General features: G+C 31.5%; 7 protein-coding genes across 7 annotated transcripts; 4 read left to right on the plus strand and 3 right to left on the minus strand.

Moving 5' to 3' along the window:
* Positions 1-481: 481 nt before the first annotated feature.
* On the minus strand, positions 482-2,111 carry BX663DRAFT_519396 (isoprenoid synthase domain-containing protein). The gene is made up of 5 exons (XM_051528994.1): positions 1,590-2,111; positions 1,322-1,427; positions 1,085-1,190; positions 855-1,019; positions 482-786 (listed from the first exon to the last, which is right to left on the minus strand). The coding sequence occupies exons 1-5, from the start codon at positions 2,092-2,094 to the stop codon at positions 625-627; spliced, it is 1,044 nt and encodes a 347-aa protein (XP_051380020.1). The 5' UTR covers positions 2,095-2,111; the 3' UTR covers positions 482-624.
* A 1,141-nt stretch (positions 2,112-3,252) lies between these two features.
* Positions 3,253-7,318, plus strand: BX663DRAFT_519398 (uncharacterized protein). Its single transcript, XM_051528995.1, has 8 exons — positions 3,253-3,399; positions 3,460-3,601; positions 3,672-3,880; positions 3,953-4,283; positions 4,374-6,238; positions 6,295-6,523; positions 6,592-6,811; positions 6,881-7,318. Exons 1-8 carry the CDS (start codon positions 3,340-3,342, stop codon positions 7,197-7,199), a joined length of 3,375 nt encoding a protein of 1,124 aa, XP_051380021.1. The 5' UTR covers positions 3,253-3,339; the 3' UTR covers positions 7,200-7,318.
* On the minus strand, positions 7,239-8,218 carry BX663DRAFT_519400 (histone chaperone). Its single transcript, XM_051528996.1, has 5 exons — positions 8,050-8,218; positions 7,848-7,963; positions 7,554-7,771; positions 7,404-7,479; positions 7,239-7,347 (listed from the first exon to the last, which is right to left on the minus strand). The coding sequence occupies exons 1-5, from the start codon at positions 8,156-8,158 to the stop codon at positions 7,330-7,332; spliced, it is 537 nt and encodes a 178-aa protein (XP_051380022.1). The 5' UTR covers positions 8,159-8,218; the 3' UTR covers positions 7,239-7,329.
* A 1,299-nt stretch (positions 8,219-9,517) lies between these two features.
* Positions 9,518-11,140, plus strand: BX663DRAFT_519402 (protein kinase). The gene is made up of 5 exons (XM_051528997.1): positions 9,518-9,782; positions 9,839-9,995; positions 10,050-10,115; positions 10,186-10,487; positions 10,556-11,140. The coding sequence occupies exons 1-5, from the start codon at positions 9,664-9,666 to the stop codon at positions 11,007-11,009; spliced, it is 1,098 nt and encodes a 365-aa protein (XP_051380023.1). The 5' UTR covers positions 9,518-9,663; the 3' UTR covers positions 11,010-11,140.
* A 2,924-nt stretch (positions 11,141-14,064) lies between these two features.
* BX663DRAFT_554484 (uncharacterized protein) lies at positions 14,065-14,808 on the minus strand (the record flags this gene model as incomplete). The annotated part of the gene is made up of 1 exon (XM_051531532.1): positions 14,065-14,808. The coding sequence occupies one exon, from the start codon at positions 14,806-14,808 to the stop codon at positions 14,065-14,067; it is 744 nt and encodes a 247-aa protein (XP_051380024.1).
* A 3,814-nt stretch (positions 14,809-18,622) lies between these two features.
* Positions 18,623-18,901, plus strand: BX663DRAFT_440207 (uncharacterized protein; the record flags this gene model as incomplete). The annotated part of the gene is made up of 1 exon (XM_051523384.1): positions 18,623-18,901. A coding segment is annotated over one exon (279 nt), but the record flags the coding sequence as incomplete, so codon positions are not given.
* Positions 18,902-18,974: 73 nt separating this feature from the next.
* BX663DRAFT_440175 (uncharacterized protein) lies at positions 18,975-19,922 on the plus strand (the record flags this gene model as incomplete). The annotated part of the gene is made up of 1 exon (XM_051523382.1): positions 18,975-19,922. One exon carries the CDS (start codon positions 18,975-18,977, stop codon positions 19,920-19,922), a length of 948 nt encoding a protein of 315 aa, XP_051380026.1.
* Positions 19,923-22,106: the final 2,184 nt, after the last annotated feature.

Genomic DNA, 22,106 nt, shown 5'->3' on the forward strand with positions numbered 1-22,106 from the left:
AACAATGTAGCAGAATAATTGTTGAGCCAACATAATAAAAACTCAGTAGAATAAGTAACAATTTCTTTTTTCTAAATTCGTTTGCTGTTTGGACTGATAGTCTCAAAATTTTTTTGTGAAACCTGATTTTGACAGCTAAAATTACCAATAGAAAGTATGCCCACAGCCGTTGTAAAATTCTTTTTTTAGACTTAAAAAAAAAAAAAAAAAAAAAAAAGAGAGAGAGCCATATTAAGGTTATTAAATTAGCAGAAAATATATAATAAACGTCATGTTAAGGATAAAAGGAGAAAGTTACATTTAATATATTTATTAGCAGGAAATAAGGATATTAATTGTATCCAAATTTCTCTATAATAATCTGACTTGAGGAACCATTATTATAAATTTGATCTCGATCCTTAATAAATAATTTATTTATAGGTTTTTTAACCGACTATTTTTTTTTTTTTTGAAATTCGCTTTCTATATTTAAAAAGCTGTAAAATGATTTTATTTGATATTTATCTATCTATCTATCTATATAAATATATACAGTGAAGAGAACGTGTATGCTGTATGAATGCTTTAAAAAAAATTATAGTAAATATAGAAAAGAAACGGTCTTGTATTATTCTACAAATTTTAGTTGTTTCTAGATGGTAAATTTTTTGCTAATTGAATCAATGCTGTTTGAGCGTCAGAAGGCGCTAGTTTTTCAATTGCTGTAGTAGCTAATTCTATATGTTCTTTTGCTAACAATAAGGTTTTCTTTAACCCATTACTTTTATATATTAAAATGCGTGCCTAATACATAAAAAAGCTTAATTTTTTTTTGTCTTCTTTAAATCCTATCTTACTAATATATATTTTACCTTTTCAATATCTCCTTCTTGTTTAAATTGTCGCTCAATTAAGGATCCTAGTTCAGGAAATTCTTCCCAAGCTAATAAAAGAGGTGCTGTTATATATTCTGAACTATGTAATTTGGCTTCAATTTTTGAAGGGCTTTTCGTAAAAATATGTACATCATCAATTAGCTATACAAGTATATATATCTATTACTATCATGTTATTATAAATTCTATTTTATAACGTAATTTACCTGTAAAGCAATACCAAAATGTTTTCCATATGTATAGGCAATTTGATGAATATCACTAGTACAACCAGCTAATACAGAAGATGCCTTACAACTTTGAGCAATTAAACTACCCGTTTTCATATATATTTTTCAAGATAGTAATCAAATGCTCTTTTTTCGTCGGGGTTTTTTTCTTGAAGATCCTGTATTTGCATAAATTCACCTTCAACAAGGTTTGCTATACAGGTCGCTATTAACTCAATACATTCTGCATTTCTCAAGGTAGATAAAGCAAGGGAAGCACGTGCTAATAAGAAATCACCTGCAAGTATGGCCATTTTATTACCAAATCCTGGTTTTTTGACTTGTTCAGCATGATCAATCACATCATAATGAAGTAAAGAAGCTGTATAAATCATTTCTGAGATTTCTGCTAAATGTCTTTGAGTCTTTGAAATAGGCATTTCTAAGGAAGTAACCTCTATCTTTTCTTCCTCTGTTGAAGTTGTTATCTTTGATGCTTGACAAGTAGCTTTAGCCATCAAAAGTACTAGTAATGGTCTTATACGATTTGTATCATTTTTAAAATAATGTTTTCCAATCGTTTTAATAAATGGATGTCCTGAACCTAATAGACTAGTAATGTTTCCTTTTAATTCCCATATATCTTTACCCAATAATTTAATAGGGTCAAGTATACGTTCCTGATTTGGTGATGAAATGACTAAGCCTTGTGCTTCCTTTACAGCCTCATCCCATGACTTGGGTTGTCCAGTAAATGGAAGTGACTCAATATTAGGTCGAGTTACTTTACGAAGTGGTGGTACATTCAAGATGGTTGACTTAATAGCGTTCATTCCTTGAGCTAATTTATCAAATGGGGAATCGTCAATCTCTTCAAGTTTAGTAGCCTTTTTTAATAATCTTTTTGATTCATGATAACTGGCCACAGTTGTAGGCCTTATTATTAGACGCTTTCCTCTAAAGCTTTTAGTAGCAATTCTAATAGAATTGCCAAAGGATAATATCATTTTTCTAGTTACCAAAAATTAAAAAAAAAAGGTAATAATTTTCGAATGCTCATAACCCTCACCCTTGTTTGGACTCTTTAGCAGTCCCAGTATATACTTTAAATAGATTATATAAAGTAGTGTATAAGATGCAAGTGTACAAACATATCTATTCTGTCGAATTATATAAAATGACTACTTGTGGTGAAAAAAACGTTGTTTATAAGAATAATAAGAATAGATTGTTTGTACATTTGTTATATAAAATCTTCACTATTTATATACTACTTTTAAATATGTAACTGCTTGATATTATACCACTGGATCTGATAAAATATATCTTATTTAGAGTAAGATTTACACTGGCTAATAGTTCAAATGAACCGTTATAATGACTAATAAGTAGAAGCGATATATCATATTACAGATATTAATGCCAACGTATGAGCATAGTGTATATATATATGTTTGCGTGAGTGTGTGTGTGTGTGTGTGTATGTGCGTGTATACATTTGTATGTGTGTATATATTCCTATAAGTCCTATATTCCTTTATTTAATAATTGTTCATTATCTATAAGAATATTTATTATTCACTTGGTTTATACAATAAAGGTAAATTGTGTCATATTCGTTAGTATATAGTTATAGAATCGTCAAAGAAAACACTATAGCTTCATTATATGACTGCTTTAGTTGTTTTTCTTACGGCTGTATGTTCTGTAATTTTTCCCAATACATAGTAGCCTTTAAAAATTTATTTACAACTATTAAGGTACTATTAGTTTATACGTATATACAACTTTAAGGCCCTTTACAGTATACGTTTATTAGAGAACATGAAACTAATAAATGATTTTACTATAACTTCTTCTTTCTTTAATATTGTCCCATTACGGTACTTTCTATCCAGTATAAATTTATACTCAGGAATTATTCATGTTGCATAATTCGCGTATACACATATTAAAGAAAAATATAGAGTTTATTTTTTAGTAAACATAAATATCATACAAGTAATATTAAATGCATATCTATAGGATAATAGTAAATATATTGTGTTGCTTCTATTTATTTGAAAATTATTCTGTCAAGTTATGTAAACATTCTGTCTTTTTTATTTTTATTAAAAAAAAGGCTACGTGACGCGTTAATTTAACTCTTTGCTTTTTTATTTTTTATTTTTTTTATTTTTCTTTAAAAAAAAAAAAGAAACTACATATTAGATATACATATTTATCATACAAGTACTACTTATATACATCACATGAATTCATTTAGTGCCTTAGCTGATCCAAACGATCCTATTGATCCTACTGATGTTGAAGTAATTGTTTTATTTACTAAAACTATATACCATTATTCATTAATAATTGCTAAATATTAGTTCTTCAAATTTACAAGTCTTGTTCCAGACGCTAAAGTTTCAATACAAGAAGGATCTTTTGAAATTTCAAAATATGATGCTTCAGTTTCATTAATGGCGTGTTCAAGCAAGTTTGGATATTTTGTTTCAGCTACTATAAATGGTATTCAAATTATGATTTGTTGTCAATTTTAAAATGTTACTGACAAAGCACTTTTCTCCCCTTTTTTAAGGCTTTATCTTTAGCTCTACAAAAGCTCTTAGAAAAGCATTTTATGGCGCTGAAAAAAGTTCTACTGTACAATTTGAAGGAGACAAAATAGCTATTTCACTTTTAAATCCTATTCGCCAAATAAGAATTACAGGAGACGAAAAACAAATATTAGTTGCTACTGAAGGTGCAGAATTGTTAGTGTACAATGTTGATGATATTAAAAAAGATGTAAGAATAAAACAGCAGTTCAATAAATCCTTTTTTTTTTGTTTTATATATTCTTATTTTTTTTTCATTTAGAAGACAGAAGTAAAGCCTATACATACATTTAATTTAACAAACAAAATCCTTGACTTAAGACCCAATCCTGAAGCTCTTCTTGAATTAGCTGCAGTTTTATTTGAGAATAATCAGTGTAAAATTATCAATATTACAAATGGAGATGTAGTATGTGAAATTCCTAGTAGCGATATCTCAGCAATCTGTTGGTCACCTAAAGGAAAACAAATTGTTTGTGGTAAACTGGATGGTAGTCTTCAACATTTTGATACCACTGGTGCTAGTAAAGATGCATTATCTATTCCAGAGGCTATGAGTGCTGGTCATGGTGAAGAAACTGAAAACAGATATGGTAAATGTCATTAATTGAAGCAAAAAAATAAAAAAAAATAAACATAATCTACGTATATATTCATGTAAATTAATTTATACTTATTTATAGTCCAGGATGTGTTATGGATTGAAAATCATATCTTTCTTACAATTTATGCTCGTAAACGAACAAATGAAGAGGATGATTATATCAATGATGGATATATTATCAACAGAAAACCAAAATCAGGCACAAGCCCAGAATATATTCGACTTGCAGAAATTACACCTATTTTTACAACTGAAGGGCGTGGAAATCATTTCTACATGGAAATTATTCGTGGACTTGGAAAAGAAATTAAACATCTTGTTGTTATTGCTAATGCTGCTTCGAGTGATATATCTGTTGTTGGAGAAGGAGAAGATGGAGAATGGGCAACTTGGCAATTACCAGAGAATGGTTTAGCCAATTTGCCACTAACTGAAGAGTCAGCTATGGACACATATCCTGTCGGTTTAGCATTGGATTTTTCTGCAGATGAGAAATTACCTCCATTAGATCCAAGCGAAAGTGATATTGAGGTTGAACCATTCCCTGTTCTTTATTATATGAATGATGAAGGACGTATCGGTGCATATCACTGTTTTAATTTTGAATTAGCTCGTAGAGGTGAATCATATAAAACGGCTGCAAATCCAGCTACAGTACCTACAGCTGCTTCTACTTCTTCTTCAGCACATAACGAATCTACTACATCTTCCGCACCTGCTGCACCTTCTGCTTTCGGTGTTACAGCAAGCTTGGCTAATAATAGTTCTTTTGCAGACCTTTTATCTGGTAAGAATACCTCAAAACCTGCTTCTTCAATGTCAAGTGGATTTACAGGTTTCGGCTTTGGTTCTACAACTGGAGGAAATATACCCTCCTTCTCAAGCTTAGGCTCAGCGCCCAAAATATCTTCTGGATTCGGAAATTTATCTACATCAAATACATCTACTGCACCTTCTTTCGGGTCTACAAGCTTTGGATCAACGTTAAGTAAGCCTACAACCACTTCTACATTGGGTTCAACTTCTTCATCTAATGAAGAGAAAAAAGAACAATCCATTACTTCAGAAAGTAAGGCAGCTGGTGGTCTTTTTGGATCTATAAAGTCGAATGAGCCTCCTACAAGTGCATTTGGATCATTAAGTACAACAGAAGCAAAACCAGCGGCGTCTCCAACTGCTTTTGGTTCATCATTTGCTAAGAATCAAGGTACCTCTACTTTTGGATCTACATCAACTCTTGGTAGTGGCGGATTTGGTGCTTTAGCCAAGAATACTGTTCCTAATGCAAAATCTCTCTCCTCAGCACCGACCTTTGGATCCACATCAGCTCTTGTTAATGATTCAACTAAAACTTCAGCCCCCACAACTTCTGCTTTTGGGTCTACCTCTACCTTGGGCAGTAATGGATTTGGTGCCTTGGCAAAGAATACAGTCCCTGGTGCAAAATCACCCTCCTCAGCTCCTGCCTTTGGCTCTACCTCAACTCTTGGTGGTGGATTATTTGGATCTTCTGCCAAAACATCATCAACTACTGCTTCTTCAACGCCTGCTTTTGGTTCCACCTCTACATTAGGTAGTGGCGGATTCGGTGCTTTGTCAAAGAATACAGTTCCTACTTCTACTACTACTACTACTACTACTACTACACCCACCTTTGGCTCTACATCCAAACTTGGATTTGGAACAACAACTACCCCAGCTACAAGTACTGCTGTTTCTACAACATCTACTACTACTACTACTACTACTTCAAAAGCAGATGACAAATCATCACTACCAACAATGAGTACTAATAATGTAAAGCCTGCTATTACATCAACTCCCTCAACTAAAGCAACAACAGCCAATGTATCTTCAGAAACAAAAGTACAGTCAGTGGTACAAGATAGTATGGCGAAAGAATATGAAAATCTCTATGTGACTGTTACTAAAGATATTGAACAAGTAATGAAAACCAACTAAAAGAAAAGAAACATTTGACTAATTTTACTAATTAATAGTTAAAAAAGCATCATGAAAAAGTGATGGTTGGAATGAAAGCGAACACGTTACAACTTGAACCCAAATCAAAGAATAATATTACAGATACTGATAAATCATGGAATTTAAATGATGTAACTCAGTTAGGTACTATAACTGATGAGCTTGTTGGAAAAATTATTGAAGGACAACTGGAAGTTCAGAAATTGAAAGAGGCTATAGAGATAGCTTTAGAAAACTGTAAAAAAGGTAAAAAAAAAAAGATTATGTATAAATATACATGTAATGTCAAAATTTATTTACGAAATTATGTACAGCGATGGATAAAAAGGAGGATATCAAACATCTTTTAAAAACAGAATTCGACCCAATTATTGTAGATATTATGGATAACAGAGAATTGGATATTGAAACAAAGACATCACTAGTGGCTCTTGAGACTAAATCAGAGGCCTGTGTTAATACACTTGAGAAATTGGAATTGAGGTTACAAGATAAAGCGAAACGAAATAAGTTAAGAAATGATCATCTTGCAGGGTAAAATATACTATATAACCTCTTTTTTATTAATATTATTTGCTTATTTTTTTATTATTATTACTATAGTCAACTTTCATTATATTCCGTTCATCGCTCAATTCGAGACATAGAAAGAGGTATCACTCATAAAAATAATGACATTAATGAATTGGAAGAAAAAGTTGCAATGATTCGATTAGATGGCAGTCGACAAAAGGCGAAACAAACATCCCGAGGAATTTCATGTGAAGATCTTTCTGATTCCGAAGAAGAAAACGACGAAAACCGAATTAATGCTGAAACTATTGAAAACACAACAAGATATATTCGTCGCTATAATTTCTTTGATGTTATTTGTAATGAAACAAGCAAAAGAAAACCTATTCAAACTATTATAGCCGAGTAAAGAAATTTTTTTTCTATGTTAATTATATTTATGTACGATGTTGTTTATTATAAATTATGCTTATTTTTATGTAATAAAATAGCAGCTTTTTTTTTTATTTTATTTTATTTTTTAATTATAGTACATCACATTATACCATCATGGTATCCTATAAAATAACAATTAACGATAGTTGTTCACTTTACACAATATCATTTAACTTACTTGTTGATCCATGCTATCAGATTGTTCGATCTTCATAGGAAAAGTGTTTTCAGGATTAATCCAGTCAATTGTATATCTTAAGCCAAGATAAAATTTAGTCAAATCATAAAAATCCACGATCAGTTTATTTATTTATTTATTTTTTTTTACCTTGTAACCTTTGGCTTATCTGCCAAAATATTTCTCTGTAATTTATCAACAATAACCTGTTCAGGAGGGTTTTCACGTAATTCCCCATCAATATATTCATTATTAACATAATATCCAACACGAACAAATTCTTTGTCATTATAAAGGCAACTTAACAAGACGACTGTAACTTCTAATAAATCTTTTTTAGGTAATAATTCAATTTTCGGTGCATCAGCCTTTTATATATATAAATATTTGTATAGAGAATTAGAAACTGAATAAAAATCTTTGAATCGACTTGAAAAAACTTACCGAAAAAATAAATTTATTGACGCCAACAGGTATCGGACCAACCATAATAGAATCAAGAACTTGATCATATTCTGAACTTTCAGCTGATCCAACATAAATCATTCTCCATTCAAGATCTATATATACATTCAATCATTTTTAAAAAAAAACGGAATTAAAAAGGGAGGCTGACATTGCATATTTGTATTATAGCTTATTTTACCGTCTTTAAGTGGGGCATTACATTCAAATGTAATTTCGAATTGAAAAGGATTTTTGAAATTAGTAGGATTATCCAAAACTTGAATATTTAAAATATTAACAAGGGACATTTATGTATTATGGAATTTGCAAATGAAAAAAAAAAAAATAAATAAACAAAGAAAGAAAAGGAAAAGGAAAAAGAAAGAAACGAAAAAACGCGGAATAAGTATATTGTAAACGCGCTTTTAAGAATACAAGTCTAGCATTTTTCATGTGCGTAAAGGTACATAGGTCCGGTTCGGAAAACCTCTTTTTTTTTTTTTGCCTTTCTCACCCCTAAGACACTAAGACACTACAGTATATTTTCCCCTGAGAATTTTTTTAAAAAAAATGGTGCAAGATTATGTAGTTTTTTTTTTTTTTTTTTTTTTTTTCTTACATTTTAATATTACCATGGCATTCTGCATTGCTATGATGTCTTATTTTGTACTTATACAGTGCTCATGATGCCAAATGACAGTTTTTTTTTTTTTTTAAAAAAATAAAATAAAATAAAACAAATGACAAATTTTTTAAACCTAACAACATAATTTTAAATCCTAATCAGCAAATTTGATCAAAATTAATTGACAATTTCCATGATGAGATCCAAATAACAACCTTTTTGAAACTCTTTTATTTTAATGTTCCTGATAATGCCAATGTTTGTTACGATTTGACATCCAGTAACTTTTTATAATAATTTGACAGTCAACAATCTAAGGTAATCAGAGTTAATTGTTCCAGATTGATTTAGACAAACAATGTCAAAGAATAAATTTCAACTTAATTATATACTTTCCCATAATTTATGTATTTAACGTCAATAACAGTATTAAATATTATTCTATCGTAACTAATACGTTACTTATTCCTCTCTCTCTTCTCAAATATTCTTGTATAAATACTTGTCTTTTAAAATTATAAATAATAAACAAAGACAGGCTTTTAGAATAATTGTTCAGTCTCGTTTACTTTACTTTTCATTTAATAGAGATATCACATATAGTAAAAATGTGGGTCATTCAGTGTAATCATATTACTTGTGGAAAGGTGCTTGTCATAACTATTCCTAGTGACTTTTTTTTTTATTTGCGTTAAAGGTTGTCATTACTTAGCTCAAGTTGGATAAATAAAGTTTGATACTACCTATTCGCAATCTATGTAATTGAGGAAACTTTAAATTATTGTTGACTATAATATGAGAAACAATACATAGCTAGACAAAGCATTTGCATTCGTCAAAAATAAAATAAAATAAAATAAAGAGAGAGAAACAGGAAACGAAGTGACTTATCTAGCTTCAAATCAAGCAGTAGTATTGCATGCAAAATTACCATCAATCAAGTCTATGCGTTTTTTTTTTAAAGCACAGAAACTCTTGTTGCTGTTGTGGCTGAACACGAATATCCTTATTAAGCGGAAAGTAATAATATATTTATTATTCACCTCAGCCAATACTTGACACTATAAAACTTCTCTTCTTCTTCTACTTCTTCTAAATCTCAATTCCATATATACATAAGATATATATATTAGATAAATAGTATAAAGTCAAAAAAAAAGTAGCTATTCAATTTACACTATACATAGCATGTCATTCCTATCATCTATTCATGAACTACTTTCATCATTCGTTGGATGTTGTATACCTAATTCTAACCTTAGTATAAATGGAAGAGCATATCGTATTATTAAACTATTAGGAGAAGGGTATATATAGATCTATACAGTGGTTTATAATATACACTAATTTTTTTTTATAAAAGAGGATTCTCATTTGTTTACCTTGCTCAAGATGGATCAGGCGAGTTATTTGCTTTAAAAAAAATACGTTGTACTTTAGGTACTGAGGAAGCAGAGCTAGCACAAAGAGAAGTTGATATATATCAAATGTTTTCACATAAAAATATTATAAAAATGATTGTAAGAGGCAACACAATTTTTTGAGTGATATCATTTAATGTATATTGGAACTAGGATTCAAGTACAATAACTGAATCAGATGGTAGTAAAACGATTTATATAGTTTTACCTTATTATAAAGTAAGTTTATATATTCTTTTTTTTTTCTTTTCATCTTATCGATTTTTATCATATTTTTTTTCTTTTTTAGAGAGGCAACTTACAGGATGCTATCAATAAAAATAATCTAAATAAAACTCACTTTTCTGAAATGAATATGATTCAAATATTTAGAGAGATTTGTGAAGCAGTTGAAGTATTACATACCTATAAGGCGCAGGGTGGAGCAAGAGTCATGTATGAACCAAGCCAAGCAATTTCTCCAGAAGAAGAAAACAAACAAGATCAACAAGCCTTACTGAGTCATCAACAGGAACAACCTTCTGGTGTAACAAAGATGGATGGTAAACGAGGTGAAATCGTTCCTTGGGCACATCGAGATATTAAGCCTGGGTAAATATATATATACATATATTGTATTTTGTGTGAAAAGAAGACACTAATAACAATGATATGATTAGAAATGTTTTAATGTCAGATGATGGGGAGACGCCTATTTTGATGGATTTTGGATCTGCTTGTGCGGCGAGAATTCATATTAACACGAGACAAGAAGCATTACAACAACAAGATTTAGCAGCTGAACATTGTACTATGCCTTATAGAGCGCCTGAATTATTTGATGTAAAAACGGATAGTACATTAGATGAAAAAGTAGATATTTGGTCACTAGGATGTACATTATATGCTATGGCTTATGGTCAGTCACCTTTTGAAATCAATACGACAGATCAAGGCGGATCAGTTGCTTTAGCTGTCTTAAATAATCAATATAAATTTCCCGAGAGCTCTGAATATACAAAAGAATTTAATGATATGATTCGATGGATGTTAACTGGTAATCCTGCGGATAGACCTAATATTCATCAAGTCATTGCCAAGATAGATGAACTATCAAGAAGAGATTCATCCTGAAACAAAATAAATTATGATTGTATAAATGAAAAAAAAAGTAGCTTAGTTTAGGCTTGCTTATATAATGTAATTTTATAAGAATGGATATTTATAGATGTTGTTGGTGTTATATATGTGTATAAATAAGCAAAAAATAAATAAATAAATAAATAAATAAATAAATAAAAACATGTATATTTTTACTATACACTTTTTCCGGAAATTATTCGTACACTTTAAAAAAAAATTCCGTACTACAAAAATAAAAATCAAGCAGTTAAAAAACAAAATTTCAATCACGGACAAAATAAAATTTCAAGTATAATGTTTTTTTTTATTGTACCAAATGTACGAAATGTGTTAAGTTTTTAAAGTGGCTTACGTTCCAAGCAATCATCAAACTTCTAGATCGAATACCTGCAGAACCCTCTCAGATCATTTAGAAGTACGCTGTTGCATGCATCCCTTATGCGACTGGTAAGGGTTTCGCTCTCCAAGAGCGGCTCTCTCTTGAGCTTGCTTTTACAGACAGACCAATACTGTTCAATCGGGTTCAGTTCAGGAGAGCATGGGGGCAGATACAAACAAAAGTAACCGCGACTTTTGATATAGTTCCTTATATCCTGGTGCTTGTGGATTGGGACATTATTCATAACAAGATAATTCCCTTTAAATTCCTCATACTGATCCAAGATATCAATAGTATCGGCGATAAAGTTGAAGTAATGGCCTGTAACTGTGTCGACAGAACTGTTTTTTTCTTCTTTCTTCTTTCTTCTTTCCAAGCTTTCTTTTTTTGGATGCTGTTACTTTTGGTATTCTAACCTTTAAGTTTACTGTAAATTTTTTCTCGCCAATTAGGATAGTGTAATATGACTTTGGATTGCAAAATTTCTTTCAAGGCATTAAAACTCTTTGTTTGTTCTTCGGTCCACAACTCTTAAACATTTTTAGCGTTGCTCAATCTAGTGATCGGCTCAGCTACTCGTGCAATCATAGGAATGTATTCCCTAAAATAGTTAATCAAACCCATAAATTGTTGCACTTGTTTAGGACTTTTATTGGGAAGTGGCCAGTTTTGAACATTTGTTAGTTTATTTCTATCTACTCATGTTCCTGTAGCATCAAATACGAAACCAAGCAGACGAACAGAATGTTGCATCCATACGCATTTCTCAGGATTCAAGATCAAATTTACTGATGAAAGCTTATCAATTACCAATTTTACGTCCTTCATATGCTGTTCAATCGTCTCAGATGCAATAATACAGTCGTCCAAAAAATTCTGTACACAATCTAATCCATTAAATAGTATTGAAAGGCAAAAAGAGAACTGACTTGTTAACATCGAAATACCAAATGGCGCTCTGATGAACGAATATTGTGTGCCTCCATAGGTAAAACTTAGTTTATGTACATCTTCTGGAGCAACTTTGAAACGATGATAAGCATTGGATAAATCAAGCGTGATAAAATATTTCTTTCCCGCTGAATTGTTAAATATATCACGAACTAAAGGCAATGGATAATTAAATGTTGGAGGTAAAATTTGATTCAAAAGTCTTACGTCTAAACATACTCTGTGCTTAACAATCTCTCCATTTTTGTTTCTCTTAGGAACTAATAAAAGAGGACTATTAAATGAGGTATTAGTTTTGGACTTAATGATCACATTATTATCAAGCCATTCTTTAATTTGTTTATCCAATGTATCTCTCAATGCAAATGGAATTGGGTACTGTCTTCTGAAAGCTGTAGCTCCTTCTTTAGTGGGCAAACGAACAATTGATTCGGGCATAGGACAAAATGAGGTAATAGGAATACTCTGATTTCTGTCAATAGCCTTTTTAATATAATTCATGAATTCTACTCTTTGCTCAGGAGTACCGGCAGGCGATTCATCAGGTTTAAATTTTCCATCATAGTCAATATTTATATTATCAAAAATTCTTTCATCATTGGCAGCTACATCAGAATGTGTGAATTCACCATCAATTTTGTATGCTACTCCAGTTAAACCAATATTCATCTTTGGTAAAATATCAGTGACCAACAAAATATCAAAGTCATATCCTTTGTTAAACTTCATTAAATCTAATGAATGTTTAAAAGTGATACCATTTGCATATTTAAAATTTAACATATCAGTAGAACCAATACAAGAAACATTATTATCATTAGACAAGAAATTATAGATAAAGCCATTATTTAAATTATTTAAATTATTTATTTTTAATTTATTATATAAACTATTTATATTTATAAAACTAGCTTCACTGCCGGTGTCGACTAACCCGATGAGCTTTGTGTTCTAATCATAACTAATTTCCTTCATTAGGGAATCGATATCTGTGGAAATAGCCTCCTGGAAATCTTGTTCAGCTTCAATCCGGGCCTTTTCTTCTGGCTCCAACTCAGAAGTCTCAACAGTTTCTGGGGTTTTCTTAGCAGCGAAGACCTTTTTGGGCTTATTGACCTTGCAAAAATGGTTCGGGCTCCATGGTTCTTCTTTGCATTTCCAGCATAAGTTATTTTGTCCTCCTGCTATCTTAGCATCCTTGTTCCTAGATGTCATAGTAGCGGCACGTTTATTCAAGATGAAGCAATCCTTGGTGTCATGAGTACTGTTACGGCTATGATGAGTGCAAAAGAATGATTTGGTTTCCTTTATCTTCTTTGCCTTTTTATGGTATCTTTTGTCGTTCAAACGATGATAATCCATCTGTTTCTCCGAGGAAGCACTTCTTTTCTTGAGCATCTTCTCTCCGCGAACACCATCTGTATTCCTCATGATATATTGGGTATACTCTGCATAAGTTTGCGGATCATCACCAAGAACATCTCTACCGACTTGTGTCATACGTTCGACGGTCCAACCAAAATCATCTCTGGCGTTTACCATGAATATCCTAATCACTGTCTGTACCGGTCGTGTAAGTGATGCCAAGAACCTATCAGCAATACGTTCATTATCCTTGGAAAGTCCAGCATAGTACACAGCTTGTAGAAACCTTCTAGAATAATCTAATAGAGGTTCTCCAGGGTTCATCTCCATTGTGAAGACCTTATCTGTGTATTAACGTACTGCATTTTTTGAACTATGACCATTCTTGAAAACTTTTCTAGCCTCCACCCATGAGTGAGTGTTCCTCATATTAGTCTCGTACCAAGCATCTTCAGAGTTTGGTAGGCACAAGGGGAAGAAAGTTCTCCAAACGAGTTCTATCTGTCGACCAGACGATTCTATGACCTTTTCAAATGTTCTCAAGAAATGCTCAACTGACTCGAAAGCCTCTTCATTGGGAAAAGGTCTAACCAGACTAGTGGCGAGTTGGAACTTTGGTAAGTCCTTTCTACTAAATGCAAATCCTCTGGGAAGTGACATGTCTTCATTAACTCTTCGACGAGGATTAACCTCGTTCAACATCTCTTGATATTCTCTCAAACTTTTCATACTTTGTTTGATGAGTTCAATGGACCTGAGAGTGTTTTGAATTGCAACCTCTTCGTTCTTACTGCGGGCTTGTGCAAATTCTCGTAAACGAGCAGACATCTCTGCTCTCAACTGATGAAGATTGTCCCCCAACAATTGCCCATCTTGTCCTGCCTTTTCGGCGGCGAATGGCAACATGGAACCACCAGTAGCAACACTTAAACCAGCATCATCTACCATCATGGAAGAACCATCCAAACCCGTAGTATTCGAGAACTCACCAGCAACCGATGAAAGAGGAGTCCCATTTCCGAGGAGAGCATCCAAACCAGAATTCAATATAGAGTCCACAGTCAAACCAGAAGCAGAAGCAACAGAAGAGTTCATCGTAGTAATATTTGAAATGTTAGAGTAGTTCACAGAAAAAAAATGTTTTGAATACAAAGATAAGGAAAGAGAAAAAAAAGAAAAGACAAGTCTGTGAAAACTTTGTATAGTTTATTAAAGATTAATAATACAGAAATTGTACAAGAAGAAAATAATATGGAAAAATGACAAGGGCTATTTATAGGTTTTTGTAAGGTAAGTAATATTAATAGGAGTGTGATTTAGATAAGTGAATACTGCTATAATAAAGCCTTAATGCACAAATATGCACGAATATGCACAAATATTGTCTCCGAATAATTCTGCATGCAGTATGCATGTTTCTGCATGTGTTGTTGCTGTTATTAAAAATATACCCGATTATTGCCTTTGGGATAAGCAACGCGTTAATATTACTTTGCAGTGAATATTCCCTCTATAACAATATTCAACATTATGGGTGTGTATATAATATGTATGACTTATATAAATTGTTGTGATTGTAGTAGCCTTTATAATTAAGTTAATAGAAATAAACCATCATTTATTACATAATAAAGAGGTTATTCAAATTAAACTAATATATCGCGCTTCACAGCATAATATTCATTCTACTCTCAGTTTTGATAATAGTCATTGTTTGAGTATTCGAGCATTAAAAATAATTATATACATTATATTATGTAATAATAATAATTCAATAGGATTATGATTGTTATATTCAATTACATAATTATTTATAAGTCATACATATTATATATAGATAGCTATAAAGATGAATATGGTTATGTAATAAGATCTTATAGGATAATAATAATAGTAGCATATAAATAATTGGTATTGCTATAGCTGACATATTCACTGTGAATTAATATTGACGCGTCGCTTACCCCAGAAATAATAATTTAATATTTTTAGTAACAGCGACAGCTCAGGCAGAAAAGAATAAAAATAGATTTTATTGTAGGCAGAATTATTCGGAGAAAATATTTATGACTAATGCTTTATTATAGCAATATGTGCTTATCCAAATCATAGTTCTATTAATATCACTTACCTTGCAAAAACATATAAATAACCCTTTACATTTTCACATAATTTTTCCTTGTACAATTTTTGTATTATTTTGCTTAATAAAAAACTACACGAAGTTTTCACAGACTTGTCTTTTGTCTTTTCTCTTTCTTTAACTTTTTGCGTATCAAAACATAAATAATCATGTAATTCAATATAACAGTCATAAATCTATTGAATTCTAATTATTATATAATACGATGCATATAATTATTTTTAATGCTCGAATACTCTAACAATGACTATTATTAAAGCTGAATGTAGAATGAATATTATACTGTGAAGTACAATACACTAGTTTTATTTGAATAAACTCTTTATTATTTAAATAAATGATAGTTTATTTCTATTAACTTGGTTGTAAATACGACTACAATCATAACAACATCCTTAAACTGAAACGGCTAAAAATAGAACATAATAATAGTACACATATATTTCCATTTTTGGTAAAACTTTCCTCATAGTCACGTGCTATATGGTCAACTAACTGGTTTTGAAAAATGATCACTCCATTGAAACCATTTTTCGAGTTTTCTATTTTTTTCTCATAAATTTACTAATTGTAATATTCGGACGTTCGGGATATTAATTAATAAAATAGAAAAGAGAAATAACTCAACACAAAGTTATAATAAATTTAAGATCTAATAATGATGTCCTTTATTCAATAATAATTCTTTGGGATATTTATAGTTATTTGATAGTAGCTGCGGATACCTCATGAGGTAATATATATAGTTAGAATAAGTAATGTATGCTGCGGTCTTGGCAACGCAGTAATTGTCAGGTAGTACAAATGTGGCTTTATCGGTTATTCAATACTTCAGAGTATTACACTAATTTCATGTATGTGACTGCTATTGAGAAAGTAAGTACTATGAGTATGAGGGACCTTGTAGGTATTTTATTGTTTGTTCATTTATTCATTTTCCTTCAATTAGGAATTGCAATCTATAAAAAAACATGAAGCCCATTTCTGTTGAAATTAAGCAAAACATTGAATGTCTTCTTCGTGATGGCGTTCAATATAGTGACATTAGTAAGCGTACAGGTGCCTCAGTTGCAACAATTAGTCGTATTTCGAAAGAAATCGGCATTACTCGAAATGCCCATCATGGTCGTAATGGAACATTCAGCACTAATGAGGGTAGATTAATATTACGAAAGTTTGCAACTAGTCAGTTTACTACAGCAGCACAAGCAGTTAGGAAACTTCAAGGAGAAGGTAAGAAAGTAAGTGCCCAAACTATTCGTAATCTCTTGAAAGATGGAAATTTCGAATCTGTTGTCAAGTGGTCATCTCTACCATTGACATCTGAGCGAAAAAAAGAACGACTTCAGTTTGCAAAAACGTATCGTCATTGGACTGTATATGACTGGAGAAGGGTTGTATTTAGTGATGAAACAAAAGTGAATCGTTTGGGGTCCGACGGCAAGATATGGACCTGAGTTAAAAAAAGGAGAGCCTCTGCGGGACCATAATCTGAACTATAAATACAAGCATGACGGAGGAAGTATATTTCTTTGGAGTTGTATTACTAGTCAGGGATCCGGCTTTATCACTAAAATTGAGGGTGGTATGGATTCCAAGTTTTATTGTGAAATCCTTGAAGGCGATTTTCTCAAAACACTAAAAGATTATGGGCTTAAAGTTAAGGACGTTGTTTTTCAACATGATAATGATACAAAGCATACATCCAAAATGACTACCAAATGGCTTCAATATCATCATGTTGAAGTACTCAATTGGACAGCATATTCAACAGATTTGAATCCTATAGAAAATTTCTGGTATTTTTTAAAACGCGAATTATATAGTTTTGAAGAACCTCCTAAAAGTATGCAGGAATTATGGGAACGTGTAGCCAATATTTGGTACAAAAAAGTAACGAAAGAGATGTGTCTTAAGTACATTGATAGTATACCCGATCGTATTAAAGCAGTCATAAAAGCTAAAGGAGGAAAAACAAAAATTATATTATACTCAAAAAATGATTTCAATGGATCGCTCATTTAAAACTGCGATTACGTAATAGTAGCTCATGTGACTGTGCCCCTTTTTTGTATATTATTGCCTTATTAGTTAAAGATTATTATCTATTAACTCTACAGCTCTTGTCCGTTTTCTAAGTAATATCGTCGTCATAAATTCCATAAAGTGAAAACATTGAAATCATTTTTTGAGTTAGTGTAACAAGGGGTGGAAAGTCGTTCAACAAGAATCAGCTTTTTTTTTTGGCAGACACCCTCCCTGACTTTCCTCTCTCAATTTTCATTATGGCACTTTCCTGCAGAAAATGTTCGTGTCATTTTAAAAGCGACGTCAAATTGAATGGTCATATGTTGGAAAGACATCGCCAGTATGCTCTAGCAATTGATCTGGAAGGTATATTTCAATGCTAGCAATGTAATACAATAATGATCAAACCTTTCATTTTTTTTAACAGGAAACGAAATGTGCTTGAAAAGAAATGGTGAAAGCTTCCAATGCCTGTGTGATGACTGTAAAATCTTTAACACGATTAATGGTTTTCAAAAACACGTTCGAAACTCCAAGTGCTCTGTTTTACAATCAATTTCGTTTAGTAAGATACCTATCAATACATAGTCATATATTTAACTAACTGTGTCAGTAGACCCTTTATTGTTTGAGGAAAATGATGCATGTGAAAGTGATGAAGATATTGAATCATATGTTGTAGCCAAAAAGGATGTTGATATCCCAGATTTACTTCTGAAAACTACTATTGAGTCTACAGAAAGAACCTATGACGAAGCAGTTTTGAATGCATGTGGCGCAAATAAGTGGAGTAATGACGAGAAAAAGCGGATTCTCGGTTTCATGGATTTATATAACCTTCGACCCTTGTCCATGCTCAGTGAAGAAAATATGGAGTTAAATGCACTCACGAATGAAAAATATTTGAACAAACATAAAGGGAATTCAATGAAGGTTTCAGCGATTGTTCCTGCAAAACGAAAATATAATCAAACATTTGTATCTATACCCAGTGCATCATCATGTCTGTCTGTATAGTGCTGTTAGTTGTGGTCCACCATATCTGTGAAACTACGTCATGGACTCTAATTACTTTGAATTGGATCATAACATGGCTAATTTTTTAAATCAAGACTGGTCCTTGTTTCCGAATCTTCGATTTGTTTGTAGCCGTGCCTTGGTAGGTGCAATTATTCTAGATCCGTCGATGAATAAAGCTTTACTTGTCAACTGCATCGAGATTTATGGTCATCGACGCTCCATTGATTCTCATAGAGAATCGTTCAAGACCTCTAATGGACATCTCACTCCATCATCCCTTTCTCCTAATAACATTCGATATTGGAATGTTTTTCCTACCACCCTCTCCACCGTTGATGGGTTGAAGCTGGTGATTGGTACTAAGATATTTAATGCTCTAGTGACCTCAAGCCTTCTATTGGATACATCCGCTGAACCAGAAATTGGCCCTAATACAACATCAATTTTACTTGACACAATAGAAAAGTCAAAAAATGCCCGTATATTTATCAAGAAAACCGCTTGGGACGCTGCCATTAAGTTGTCAAAAGCTGAGAGAATTTGCTCCATTACTCCATATGATGTCGTATATCAGCTACGTCAATTGCGCACACGTTTCCATCATCTTTCCACTTATCTCATGTGCCGGGCATTTAATGATGATGTTGATGATATTAGAAGTCGGCCATACACTGTTTTTACTCTTGCAGACTGGGACAATGGTGCTGACGATACCGATTACCGAGTTGGATCCAAATTATTACAAGACATTGCAATGAGTGTTATACAGAATGGACACTCAGCGACATTATCTAAGGACAAATTTTTAAGGTTGATGGCAAGGCTGAAATCTGATAAGGTTATGCAGAATTACTTCAAGGCAATTGCCAAACTATTCAACTGCGATTTACTCGAGATTATTGACAACAAAGAACTAAATAATATCTTACAAAATATTGCGGAATCATTGATTACATCGATTGTAAAAGCAAATAAATCAGCCAAACAATCCGTAACTACATCCTTTACAAAGTTTTAGTTTTATATTTTTTTCCATTTCTACCTCGTACAGCAGTATTTTCTTCTATGTCCATATATTATATTGTATTAAATAAAAAGAACGTATTCTATGATACATATGTCGTATTTGGGCATACTTGTTCTTATTAAATCAAATTAGATTACATGTTATTGCTATATTTCTTATTAAAAACCGCTAATCTAACTCTATATTATATTAGGTGGTGGTAATAGATCTGGTATGACATAATGGACGATGGACTTTGAGCTCTTTGCAACATTCATAGTCCATCGTCCATCGTTCCAGCACACTGCTTTTTTTTTTACCATCACTTTCATCAGTCCAAATTTAGAGGCTCTATAATTTTTCTTGCTGAGACACTTACCAAAATATTTAGCAAAGTTCCATTCTATATTAAATGGTAGTTAAATATTGTGGGGTAAATTCAAATAACATAAAAACATTCTTTGATAATTAAAGATAATATTCAAATACAGTAACTGTTGCGTTATATATAATTTTATCTATCAAATACATATTTAATAACCATCTTCGCCTAGAAAATTTATCTTGACATCTTAAAACTTTTATTGACACGTCTAAAATTAAGTCAACCTTTTCCAAAAAAAAAAAAAAAAAAAAAAAAAAAAAAAACTTCCCAAACCTGAAATAGACACTGTTGCCAAAAAGAAGAGAAAGGGTAGCAGTGGAAAGAAAAGGGCTGTATCTAAGACTAACGATGATGAAAGAACTCAGGAGGATGACACCAGTGCAGTTGATGTAAAATCAGTTCCAAAAGGTACAACAACTGCTCATTTTATTAAGTTTGTCAATGAGCTCCTTGATATTATGGATAAGGATGAATCTTTAAAGGGTAGTTATTTAGTGATGGATAATGCTAGTATCCATAAGTCGAAACTGATGATTCGAAAAATTGAAGCTAGAGGTTATAGAGTAATGTATCTCCTCCCCCTTACTCGCCTGAGCTAAATCCTATTGAACAATTCTGGGCTTTAGTGAAAGGAAAAATGAAGCGCCATCGCTTGATGAAAGAAGAGACATTATCTTCTAGTATTGGTGATGCATGTAATGACGTTCGTTTTAGTAATCTTTATAGCTTTTGCCTTCATTCCAAACGTCAAATTATAAATTGCTATAAACGAACTCCATTCTAAAGCTTTTCATTAAATATATATCTACTAATTCTAGCTACAAATCAACTGAAATGTTACGAGAACAGAAACACTATATGATTCTATTAACTGAAACATGGTTAAGCACTATAAATTAAACTTAGCAGTATCTTTTCCTCTTATTATGTTTTATTCATATTTGACCGACAATTTCATTTCTCTGTGACCGACAACTACTTTTTTTTGTAACTGACAATATCCACCAGCCGGACTGTATCAGGTTTCGAAGAGTACATTCTCTATTTTAAACAAAAATAAGAAGAAAAAAAAGGGGAGAAGAGAGAAAGGAAGAAAAAAAAAAACTAAATAATATATGAATATATAATTCTATATTTATTGTAAAGATATACATTTATTTATCTTTTTTCTGATAACAAAATAGATAAGATATTGCTTCATAAATTAAGGAGTGAATCAAATAATTCTACTACACGCAATAAAAACTTATTATCACAAAATACAGGAAAGAAATGATAAAGAATAGTGTAACAAATGGTGACTCTTTTGCCTTATCTCTAAAAAAGAAAAAAAAATAGAGTTTGGTTATAGTGAGATTTATAAATTTTATGAATAGTAAAAATAATCTTTCGCTAAATATAACCAACAAGTTCTTTTTATTATTGTTCAACAGATATAATAAATAATGTAAAGTAAGTTATTAGTAACAGAAATATATGTTCTGATTTATTCCAGAGATAAGGATTGGTCTAGTAATAATTATGTTAATGAAAAAAAAAGTATGGCTGTTAAGACAAGACTAGAATAGATTAGTTTAATTCAAGTTTGATGAGGATAAAGATGTGGTAGGTATTGTAGAATATTATACAAATCTAATCTTTTTTTTTTTTGTTAAAGTACACAATGCAATAAAAACATACTTTTTTTAAGGCTATATATGATCAACCTATGAATAGGATAGACTTATATACAATGTGGTTAGTAAATAGTTTACTTAATATTTTAACTACATTATAAAAAGGATAAAATATTATTATTTATTTACATGTAA

This window comes from Cokeromyces recurvatus (genome assembly GCF_025118155.1).
Source record: "Cokeromyces recurvatus strain NRRL 2243 chromosome Unknown BX663scaffold_26, whole genome shotgun sequence".
NCBI classification, from domain to species: domain Eukaryota; kingdom Fungi; phylum Mucoromycota; class Mucoromycetes; order Mucorales; family Mucoraceae; genus Cokeromyces; species Cokeromyces recurvatus.